At 44.2% G+C, this 12,174-nt stretch overlaps 1 protein-coding gene across 4 annotated transcripts in view; it reads right to left on the bottom strand.

The window, feature by feature from the left end:
- The window catches only part of SORT1 (sortilin 1), a 44,885-nt gene that overhangs the window by 5,921 nt on the left and 26,790 nt on the right, over nt 1-12,174 (bottom strand). For 2 of the 4 annotated variants that reach the window (XM_082660128.1, XM_082660129.1), the window contains exons 11-17: nt 10,086-10,188; nt 9,582-9,750; nt 8,583-8,773; nt 5,285-5,474; nt 1,773-1,889; nt 1,049-1,157; nt 142-240 (exon numbers count right to left, since the gene is read on the bottom strand). In XM_082660128.1, the coding sequence (XP_082516254.1) occupies nt 142-240; nt 1,049-1,157; nt 1,773-1,889; nt 5,285-5,474; nt 8,583-8,773; nt 9,582-9,750; nt 10,086-10,188 (978 nt within the window). The remainder of the gene's footprint in view (nt 1-141; nt 241-1,048; nt 1,158-1,772; nt 1,890-5,284; nt 5,475-8,582; nt 8,774-9,581; nt 9,751-10,085; nt 10,189-12,174) is intronic. The other 2 variants (XM_082660130.1, XM_082660131.1) reach the window with 1 other exon arrangement.

The following is a 12,174-nucleotide window of genomic DNA, read 5'->3' as shown; positions in this document are numbered from 1 at the left end:
ACAGGGCCAATTACCTGGAAAGGAGCTGTGCCAATGTTATGTTAGGCAAGCCATCCTATGACACCGAGATTTATCTTTTACTTAAGTTGTTGTATGTTTTTACAAATAAGCTTTCCGTATCATTGTTTGAGTGTGACCTACCTGCTTTTGGGTGGGAGATAGGGTGTGTGTGTTTTCAATGTATCCAAGAGGAGGCGGAGCTGGATTCTGGGACAAGTTGTGTCCCTGTGGGCGGTAGTCCTGTGCAATCACACACACAAACACTCTGAGGACAGCCACCAGGAGTGCAGGGCGGGGATGCAGAGAAGGAGGAACTTGCCCCCGACAAGTACACACACCCACACATTTTTCTCCCACTGCCTTCTTAATCCCACCCCTTGTCAGGCCCTCATCCCTTAGAAGGTTAGATAGGAGGGAACTGCAGATTGTCCACCTCTCAATTTCCAGATTAGGAACCTGGGGCCCACAGTTTACTGCCCCAAGTCTCACTGCTGGGCCAGTGCTTCTTTATCAAGAGGTTTCCTCTTTACCATATCCCCATATTCCAGCCAGATAGTTCAGTGCTACAGAACTGTAATCAGCCCTAAAACTTGCTTCTAAATCAAAACCAGCCCCTTATTACCATAGTTCAGTTTTTCATTCTGAACACACTTGACATGACTCGGCAAAGAGATCCACCCTACCTATGGTCCAGTGCCCTCCCTTCCACATGTGTAAAACTCCAGCCCTTTACAGCCAAACTTCTTGAGTCTTTTTCCTAAATGACTCTGAGCCTCAGAAATTTCCTCAACCGTATGCATCTAGGACTTGGAAAAACTTTACTGAATACCATTTTTTTTTCCCCAACAAAAACGTTTTCGGTAGATGAGCTTAGCGTTGGGTTATGTGACCATCCCTCATCCTGACAGTTTCCTGTACGAAGGGAAGCCTGACAGAAGTAGTCTGGCCACTTGTACTCAGTAACAGAGTTCTTGACACTGTAACTTTGACTATTCCTGGCAGAACGTGAAACCCCACTTGTATCTAAACCAGATCTACTTTAACATACCTGCTTTTCTGGACTCAGAAAGTTGCTTGTGCACTTCTTTTTCAAGTCTTTCACTTCTCGAGCAGGATTCACTCCGCCCTCGCATCTGTCTCCTGGAATTTTCCGGTACCTGAGAGGCAGAGAAAATTTGTTAACAGAATACAAGGATGTACTTCTGGATTCTTGCTTACTTCCTGAAGACAAGATTTTAGAAGTTGCAGAAAAACTTCTGGTCATTACACCATCTTTCAGGCCTTGGGGGAGATCTGCAGGGATGTTTTGGGGATATTCTGTGTAGTTTCAGTCCTTGGACAGACCACACATCCCTTGCCTTGCTGCAGGGTCATGCCACCTTTCTGCCTTAAGAGACTGTGTCAAAGAACTGTGACCAGGGAATGCAGTCAACACGCGGTACATAAACCACAGGGGAGGGGAGTGTTTATCAGGGAAGGAGGCAGTGAGCCTCCTCTAGAGCAGCGCTCTCTACTGTGGTGGCTATTTACACTTAAATTAATTAAAATTACTTCAGTTCCTCACTCACACTAGTGTCAACAGCCACAAAGGGCTAGTGGCGACCGCATCAGACACAGCAGATTACAGAACATTTCCCCCATCACAGAAAGTTTTAGTAGACGGTATTTTTCTAGAGTGCTCTCAGCTACTGCTCCGAACTATGCGGAGAGACGCAGCTTTCACTCTGCACAGTGGAGACTCAGTCCCGATACGGGAGAAGCAGGCATCTCACCCATTTGTCGTCAGGTGCTCTTCTCTCCCGTACAAACAAAACTCTAGGTCGTGGCCCTTGAGTTCTGGCTGTTCCACACACTTGGAGTCATTTTCTGGACGGAAGTAGCCAAAATCACTGTAAGAATCAGCAAATAAGGTATCTTTCAAAGTTGCTGAAAGACAGGAAGTGACTAGCAATGAAGGCTTTATATGGGGCAGTGGATGGTCAATATTCCAGTCTTGGGTTGCCAGAAAGCTAAGGAAGCCTGTGACATATAAAGAGGTCTGTTTAGGAAAAAAAAGCACATGGGGAGGGCTGAACTGAGGGAAAATAGCTTATGGATTGGGCTTCAGACTCCGTAGCTAGGAGTCCCACACAGACAGCTCAGGCTCCGGGAAGGGAAGGAGGGCAGCCTGCAGGGGGTGGGGACTCACGTGACTAAGACACAGAGAAATAGTACATCAGCAACAGATCTAAACTCTGGGACACTCAACAACTCTTTTATTTCTCTCCAAATAACTCATTTACCCATGTTCTACCCATGGCGGGTATGTTAAACCTTTCCTGCCTTCCCCACTTCCGTGTCCCTCTTAGTTTCTTAGATGGTCCCTGCCGCCAATGTGAATGCCTGTTCTTGCCCTCCATTCTATCCCATCTCTCCATAGCGCCACCCATCTGCTCTTTCTCTGCTTTCCCCAAAGAAATGACACGAGTGGCCTCGGCCCCATCCTTCCTAATGCCCCTGGGCGGGGGCTCGTTCCATGGACAGTGTGGCAGTGACCACTAGTCCCACTCACCTGGAGGCTTCTCCTTAGCCTGAACCTGTCCTCTTCCTTCACCATCCTCTCCTTTACTGGCCAGATTTCTTAAAAAATATTTTTTCCTTGTTCTGTTGTACTCATTTACTTTTTATTCTATGCATTTGGGCTTCGGCCCCCTTCTGCAACCTTGAAAATGAATGTCTGTGGCCCCCCAGGGCTCACCAGTCATCCAACCTAGGGGGCTCTCTCTGTCTCGTTCACTCTGATCACCTATTCTGGGGCACTTGCCACAATGCTGTGCCCCACCCACTGAGGCCCTGAGAGCGGCACTCGTCTGTTTCTTTGGTCACTGCTTGCTCTGCTCTCTTCCTAACCCATAAGTGCAGATGTTTTCCAAGATCCTATAATTCATTCTCTTACTCCCCCTTCATGAGCTTAACTATTTGTTGCAACTAAAACTTCTAGGTTTTACCTCTCTTGAGCTCTAATCCTACATTTCCAAATACCTGCTGGACACTGCCATCTAAATCTGCCGACAGAACCTCAAATAAACAAAACATTCAAAATACATCACGTTTCCTCCTTCATGCCAGTCCCTCCGGTCATTTCCTCCGTTTGTCCAGGACACTACCTTCCTTCCCACCATCTAAGTTGGAAACAGCCTGAGCACCCCCATCTGGACCCACTCACTTCATCGTGACTACTGTAACTTCCCCTCATGGCCTATCTTCCAGCACACCCTTCCTGATCACGCTGTTGGGGTGGTCTAAGCCCACATCAGTCCACAGGCTTTAACGACCTGCTTCTTCCCAGATGTGCATGGTCAAATCCTACGGCTCGTCAGGGCTCAGCCCAAATGCCACCTCCTCTACAAAGCCTTCTTTGACCCACCTACCTCCTTTCAGCTCTGGATGGAATAGTCTCTCCCTTTTCTAAATCCCCAAGGATCCCACCTTCTGTTTCAAACATAATTATGTGCATCTTACCAGGAGAGTCTATAATAAACTTCCTGTTATCACTTTGCACTGCCCTGTGCATAGAAAATATTCAGTGAATATTTGGTGAATATATAGATGCTGCTTGTACTTCAAGGCTTTCTGACAAATATTTAAGGGAGAGGGTAGAGAGAACAAAAGATACAGAAGATACCACACCTCCAATAGCAAGGAGAAATTTCTGGCAAAAATTTTATGTGTTCAATCCAAAATTTCAGGGACCATACCCTTCCCACTCACAAAGTACACATTTCTCAAGCACGTGGGGTACAGTGGGCAGGCTCTGGAGCTGAATGGCCAGGTTCACATCGCAGCTCTGCCACATGATGGCAAATTAGTCATAACCTCTCTGTACCTTCATTTCTCCCTTTGTGAAATGGAAATAACCAGAGTACCTCTCTCACAGGGCTGCTGAGGGGAAGTGTAAACAGACGTACTGCTAAAAAACGTCAGCGGCTATCATTATGACTATGTGATTATCAAATACAATATGCACTCAAAGAGTCTGGAGTTTAATGGTGGAAGCAAATCTATACACAAAAACTAAAATATGGTAAGTGCTGTATTAGGAGCCTAGATGAGGAAAATCTGGGGAAGGCTTTAAGAAGGCGGTATCTGAGCTAAGTATTAAAGGCTAAGTAGGAATTCACCAGGCTTGGGGTCAAGCAGGGAAAGACTTCCAGGAAGCAGCAGCAGCATGCACGTGGCATGGAGCTCTGAAGAAGCACAACATGTTTGGAAAACAGCAGAAGCTCAGGTGACCGAGAGCCACCCTGTGTGCAGTTAAGGATGGGAGACAGCTCTTCAGAGTTTGACAGTATGAATAAGCTCTAGCCCTATTACAACATCAAAGTGATCTGAGTGATATTTTCCCCTGCGGAAATAGAGAAGGGAGGACCCCTGGCCATTCCACAGATATGAGCCATGCAGGAGGAAACACACTGGGTCAGGCTGCAGTTTGCTCAGTCCTGCATTCTCTGTCACCTGCACTTCAGGAGAATACATTGTGGGAGGACAGGACTGCTATCTGCCTGCCTTCTTTTCCAAATCCACTTCTACCTCCTGTCAGTATCTTTTGCAGGTAACAAGTTCCATAAGATTAGTACCTGTGATGTGAAGCAGTTCCTCTTATTTGCCCTAAGTTACCTTGCTTAGGCTACCTAGGGACTCCCTCGCCCTTGTATAATCAACTAACCCTGTGCCAGCCAAGAAACTAACCCTTAAGCCTGGATGGTCCTGAACTCTAGGGAGTTCACCTTGATGGCTTCTAACCCTTGATGGGACATACAGACCACACCTACTGATGTCACCTCCTCTCTTGGGACAGATCCACACTCTTTCTGCCTTCAGTCCTGCAGACGACCCCAAACCTAGTACCCTACCTGCTACACCCAGGCTGTCAGGCTGCTTGCTAAAGTCCAGTTTCCTCTGAGCTCCTGTACCACTTTTCTTGGTGTTTCTGTCCTATCATCTTCTCTCTCTCTCCTTTTTAATTCTCATCCTCCTTATGTACCTCTCTCCTTCCCACCACTGCCAAGTCAGGATGTCCAGGGGTTGTTGCTGGTTCTGGCCAATAAGTAACTGATGCAATGTTATCTGTCCAATTATTAACAACTCTGGTTCCCTTTCTCTGTGCCTCAATTTCCTTAATAAGAAGCAACAGTACTCCACTCTTGAGGAAAAAGGGAAAGAAAAGGATTTAAAGATTTCTGAACTGTCTTTTGCCTCCTCCAGCACGGGAAATGGCTGATAGGGATCTGAGGGATGCTGATACCAGAGGAAGTCCTCCAGGGAGCAGGGACAGACGGACGGCTGCTTGGTCACAACATAGTCCCGACCATTCTGACAGACGGAAGACTTGCGTAGCCGTAGGTACTGTTCTTTATAGCCTAAAATGCAGCCATCTCCATAATCTCCAGGGTCTGTGGAGTGAGCCAGCCATATGGTATAGTCCTTCTCTTCACCTAAAAGAAAGACAGGCTGTTCAGGAAACTGCATGGGACAGAACCCACCCATGTGATGCAGCTGCCAAGCAATAGGAAGAACGAGGAGAGGAAAAGTAGGGATGTTTGACTCAACCTATTGCTTCACTTTGGAACTGCAAATGAAAGTTAACATTAGTGGGAGCCTACCAGCAATGGGCTTTTCTTCATGCCAAGGGAGGAGTCTTTGCATCTCACGACCCATTTGAGTTCTAGGAAAAACCTTATTTTTGAAGTGGGGAGCTGGATGGAGAACCTCTAAGGTTCCTTCCAGACTGAGAAGCTTCTGTCTTTAAGTCTTGCACACCTGTGCCCTTGGTCAGCAGGAGCTGTCAGGTAAGCAACCAGATGCTTGCCTTTAGGACAAGACACCAATTAGCCAAAAGCATGGGTTTAATTTCACTATGGGTTAGTTTGCTTCAAACGGAAGGGGAAACATACTTTCTAGGCTTTTAACTCTTGTAGACTGGCTTTCAAATGAAGACCGTGATGACAGTCAACCTGGCTTAGTGTGTCATATCATCCACTCATGGAAAAATGACTCAAAGGCTGTGGCCTAAAGACTGTGGATTAGGTTTTTATCTTTTGGGATGTGAAGACCAGAACAGGGCCCTGTTAAAGAGCAGGGGCTGGGGCTTCCCTGGTGGCGCAGTGGTTGAGAGTCCGTCCGCCTGCCAATGCAGGGGACACGGGTTCGTGTCCCGGTCCGGGAAGATCCCACATGCTGTGGAGCGGCTAGGCCCGTGAGCCTCAACCACTGAGCCTGTACGTCTGGAGCCTGTGCTCTGCAACGGGAGAGGCCGCGACAGTGAGAGGCCCGCGCACCACGATGAAGAGTGGCCCCCACTCGCCGCCAACTGGTGAAAGCCCTCGCACAGAAACGAAGACCCAACACAGCCAAAAATGAATATAAAATAAATAAATAAAATTTTTTAAAAAAGAGCAGGGGCTTAACAAATCTTTTAATGATGTTACACTTCAGGGATAACTGTAGAGCTGCCTGCTGAGGGGAAAACTCATAAGCCAGCTCCTTTACGGCCTATTTAGTGAATTTAGATTATAATGACTCTCCGATTTTAAATCACTGAAACATCTTGTAGAAAAGTAAGGTCCAAACTGAGTGCTTCTGCTTCTTGCAGGACTCACTAAAGTAACATGCTGAGGAAACGGGCCCCCAACACAGCCTAATAACAGTCAGGACCAAATTTAACCAGAGCTTCTCGAAACTTAAGTCTTCTATCATATTATGCCAGAAAGCAACTATGGGTCACAGGGAGTCTTCACTTTTTCTCCAGTTTTTTTTTTTTTATCCTCCATGTCTTCAGTACAATGTCAGCATCTTTGGTACTGGGGGCCTGGGTTTGCTTGTCATTCTTTAGGAACACCTTGCAATGAATATTTTAACTTCTCTGAAGCCATTTTCTGGGCCTTTAACATGCCTTCCAGTTTGAAGTCACAGCATTCTGAAATGGTCAAGCCAAACTCTTTGCATGAAAACTTCCTCACTTCAACATTTTGATAAGTGACACAGTCAGTTAGATGGTCTTTGTAACACACTTTCCTCTACAGTTCTGCTGTAATCAAGTGTGAAAAACCCTGAAGTGTTATGAAATAATTTTAGACAAACAAAAACATGCATTATCCTTACAAGCAGAAAAAACTCTCAGAAAATGCTACAGAGATCTAAAGTACAAAACTATACTCTCCTAGATGTCCACATGTGGCTAGTCTGAATTGAGATTTACCATAAGGGTGAGTATAGAATATGCACTGGATTTTGAGGCCCTAGTTAGAAGAAAAAGAACGTAACAGATGGCCAAAAAGCACATGAAAAGATGCTCAACATCACAAATTATCAGAGAAATGCAAATCAAAACTACAATGAGGTATCGCCTCACACCGGTCAGACTGGCCATCGCCAAAAAGTCTACAAATAATAAATGCTGGAGAGGGTGTGGAGAAAAGGGAACCCTCCTACACTGTTGGTGGGAATGTAAGTTGGTACAGCCACTATGGAGAACAGTATGGAGGCTCCTTAAAAAACTAAAAATAGAACTACCATATGATCCAGCAATCCCACTCCTGGGCATATATCCAGAGAAAACCATAATCCAAAAAGATACATGCACTCCAATGTTCATTGCAGCACTGTTTACAATAGGCAAGACATGGAAGCAACCTAAATGTCCATCGACATTTAGGAATGGGTAAAGAAGATGTGGTACATATATACAATGGAATATTATTCAGCCATAAAAAGAATGAAATAATGCCATTTGCAGCAACATGGATGGACCTAGAGATTATCGTACTAAGTGAAGTAAGTCAGACAGAGAAAAACAAATATCATATGATATTGCTTGTATGTGGAATCTAAAAAGAAGGTACAAATGAACTTATTTACAAAACAGAAATAGAGTCACAGATGTAGAAAACAAACTTATGGTTACCAGGGCAGAAAGGGGGAGAGGGATAAACTGGGAGATTGGGATTGACATATACACACTACTATATATACAATAGATAACTAATAAGGACCTACGGTATAGCACAGGGAACTCTACTTAATACTCTGTATTGACCTATATGGGAAAAGAATCTAGAAAAGAGTGGACATATGTATGTGTATAACTGATTTACTTTGCTGTACAGCAGAAACTAACACAACATTGTAAATCAACTGTACTCCAATAAAAAAATTAAAATACCTTAAAAAAAGAATGTATAATGTTTCATTAATAATTTAAAAACATTGCTTACATGTTAAAATGATAATATTTTGGACATACTGAAATAACTATATTATTAAAATAAATTTTGCCTCTTTTACTTTTATAATGGAGCTAGTTGATAGCATAATTTAAATTATATACGTGGCTCTCATTTTATTTCTCTTGGACAGTGCTAATCCAAAGAGGGAAGTGCTTTTCTGGTACCATCCCTTTGCCTGCTAACCCACATGGAACATCCTTCAGTCCTCTTTCACACACATGATTTTCTTATTCCAGCTAGAAGAAATTAAACTGAATCGGTTATTTAGGAAAATGGGCTCACAAGTTTCTGGTAGAAAAGTTCAAAGGAGACACTCACAGTTCCTTTCAAGGATATCTTTAAAATCGATGGTGTAGGAGACCCACTGGCGAGTCAGGAAAGATTCTGTGAAACCCCAGATGCTGATGTTCATGGACCTAGCTCCAGGTTCTGAAGCCAGGCCAGTAAAGTAGATAGGCTCCCTGGTAAACATGTAGGTTTGCCAGCACTGACCCTCGTCTGTGGAGAACCTGAAACCACAATTAGAGAAAGATCATGAGAGAGGATCAACAGTTACGGGAATATCAGGAAACCACCGGCTGTTTGATAACAAATCAGAGAAAAACTCTCATATTTAGGTGATGGCTTACTATTATATTAATTTTTAACACCTATAGTTAACGGGGAAAAGGGATTCACTCAAATATCACAGAAGAAAATGCCTTTATAAAAATTCTTCCAGGGCTTCCCCGGTGGCGCAGTGGTTGAGAGTCCGCCTGCCGATGCAGGGGACGTGGGTTCGTGCCCCGGTCTGGGAAGACCCCACATGCCGCGGAGCAGCTGGGCCCGTGAGCCATGGCCGCTGAGCCTGCACGTCAGGAGCCTGTGCCCCGCAATGGGAGAGGCCACAACAGTGAGAGGCCCGCGTACCTCAAAAAGAAAAAAAAAAAAAAAAAAATTCTTCCAAAGGAAGAAAGGATAGTGACTCATGTAAGAATGGGCTTCCAAGTCAACAAACAGAAATTATATAATAAGAACTTGTACTTAAGGAGTCATTTCCCCTCCAGAGTGCTTAAATGCTCCCATAATATTCTTGTTGGGAGGGAGAAGAGTATTTTTTAAAAGTGACGAAAAGTGTTAGCTAGAGGGAGTCAGAGGAAAAAACAAAGCTATTTAATTTGAGTTGCTCTAAATGCAATCCTTTCAAGCACCTTCCCTACAGCTCTGTAGAATGCACTAATCTGAATCAGGGACTGTAACTTCCCCCCAACAAACTGACAAACATCCCACAGTTGCTCTCTATGCAGATAGTGTGGGTGGAGCTGAGCTCATGCATACTTAATCACATTGATAGGACGGCTGCTGTGCTCGATGGCTACAATGATGCCTCCGGAATCCAGGATGGTGTAATAGTGAGGTCCTTCCAGCATCTTCAGCCAGGAGTAACCCCCATCATCTGAGATGTACACATCTGGGATCATCACTGAGATGGCATCCCCCACGCTACCTACAACACAATCCACCATCTCATCAGCACATATTAGCAATGAAACAGAGAGGATTTACTGTCAAGAGAATAATTCTGAATGAGTTTATTCTGATTATTTCCCATCATGCCTCTTGTAACTGAAAAAAAGGCCACTGACAATTTGGTAAAGGGAGAAGTCATGTTGCTCTCTGATGAGAGTCTATGAAAAACCCACAGTATCATTATCTTGCAAGAAATTCTGCAGAGGATGGTAAAAGCCACGTATGGTGGTTTTCTCACAGGGCTCGACACTGTGATTGAGTTTCAGTGTGCCCAGCCACTTCTTCCTGCGGAAGTGAGGGTGGGCTGCTTACCATGGGCGATGACTATGCCAACAGCATTAGGCTCTGAGAGTGGGGCCATTGGAACGTTTAGTTTCTGGGAGATGCTGTAGGAAGCGTGAATATGAAGGCTGCACTGTGGAAAGAAAGCAAAGCTTAGATTAAAACCAAAGGTGAAAATTTTTTTCTCATCTCAGAGAGTCTTCTAATAAGGTTTTGAATGTATTAACCCAGACTTCCGTGGGATACTCTTTTTAAAAAAAATTGTGGTAAAAATGACATACCATAAAATTTATCATCTTAACCATTTTTAAGTGTGCAGTTCAGCAGTGTTAAGTACATTCACACTGTTGTGCAGCCATCACCACCATCCATCTCTGGAACTTCTGTGTCCTGCAAAACTGAAACTCTGTGCCTGTTAACCGGTAACTCCCCATCCCCGCTTCCCCCGACGCTGGCAACTACTATGCTACTTTCTGTCTCTATAAGTTGACTAGTCTAGGTACTTCATAGAAGTGAAACCATACGGTGTTTGTCCTTCTGCGATTGGCTTATTTCACTTGGCATAACGTCCTTCCAGTCCACCCATGGTGCAGCATGTGCCAGAATACCCTGCCTTTATAAGACCGAATATTATTCCATTGTGTTTATACACCACATTTTGCTTATTCATTCATCTGTCAATGGACACTTAGATTGCTTCCATCTTTCAGCTATTGTGAATAATGCTGCTTACAAACATGCATGTTCAAATAACTCTTGAGACACTGCTTTCAATTCTTTGGGATACATACCCAGAAGTGGAGCTGCTGGATCATATGGTAGTTCTACACTTAACTTTTTGAAGAACCCTCATATTGTTTTCCATAGCAGCTACACAATTTTCATTCCCACCAGCAGTGCACAAGGGTTCCAATTTCTCCACATCCAAGTCAACACTTATTATTTTTTATTTTTTGGATAGTAGCCATTCTAATGGATCTGAGGTGATCTCTTGCAAATCAAAAGTTTTGATTTGCATTTCCCTAATAATTTCCCTAATAATTGGTGGTATTGAGCATCTTTTCATGTGCTTACTGGCCATTTGTATATTTTCTTTAGAGAAATGTTTATTCAAGTCCTTTGCCCATTTTTAATGTGGGTTATTTGTTTTTTTGTTATTGAGTTATAGGCTCAGTGGGATATTCTTGATTCTGAAATGCATTAGTATATTTGGGAAAAAACTATGCAATTATTTTCGCATGTGTAATCTGTCTTAGTTTACTTTATTCCTGCACTACACCAAAGCCTCTGATCAATATTTAAAGTATGATTCCACACAAATAAACTTGATGAACGCCTGACATACTTCAGATGCTGTACAAGATGTGGCGGTGATTTGAATAAGACCCAGTCCTGTCTTTAAGAAATATTTCTCAGAAACTAGTTGAGGTATAAAGCAGGATGAAAATTAGTGCTTTACAAGAGGTTCAAGTTGGTTAAAATGTTAATATTATGCCATGTATATTTTACTGCAATAAAAAAAAGCTTCAAGCAAACTGCTAATGAAACGAAGAGCAATGATTAGTTCTAACTGAAGATGGGCACTAAGGATGGTTAGGATTTCCATTAACCCTAATGAACTGGGGGTAGGGGAGACAGGTACAACTTCCCCAGGAATAACGTGGGCAAGAGGCAGCTACATGCAGGGTGTTCCGGGAGCAGCAGAAGTTACAAGGGGCGTGCCAGTGATAAAATGGGCAATGACAATGAAAAGGCAGAAGATATCCTGAGAGGGGAGGAGGGGACCTTCATTCGCCAGATCACAGGCAAAGGGGAACCACAAAGAGTGTTGGGGAGGGAGAGACACAGCAGCGTGAGGGTTTCAAGGTAAGTAAAGAGGCCACTGTACCTGCTCAGGCTTAAGGTGAGAAGGGCAGGTGCAGGGCAAGGCCAGGGCGGAGGGATGGAAAAAGGGGAGCAGGATAGGGAGAGACACTCCACAGCACTCAGGAATACAGAGAAGAGAGAGGGTGTGACGGGGGTGGTGTACCAGAAAGCCCAGCTGGGAGAGCAGAGTGCATATCAGCCACAGGTACTCTGAGGAGAGCTTGGAATTACCAACACTGTCACTTTTGAAGAA

The sequence above is a fragment of the Grampus griseus genome (assembly GCF_964374135.1).
Source record: "Grampus griseus genome assembly, chromosome: 1".
NCBI lineage: Eukaryota > Metazoa > Chordata > Mammalia > Artiodactyla > Delphinidae > Grampus > Grampus griseus.
Note: the sequence above shows the minus strand (reverse complement) of the source record. Positions and strands in the feature narration are given on the sequence as shown.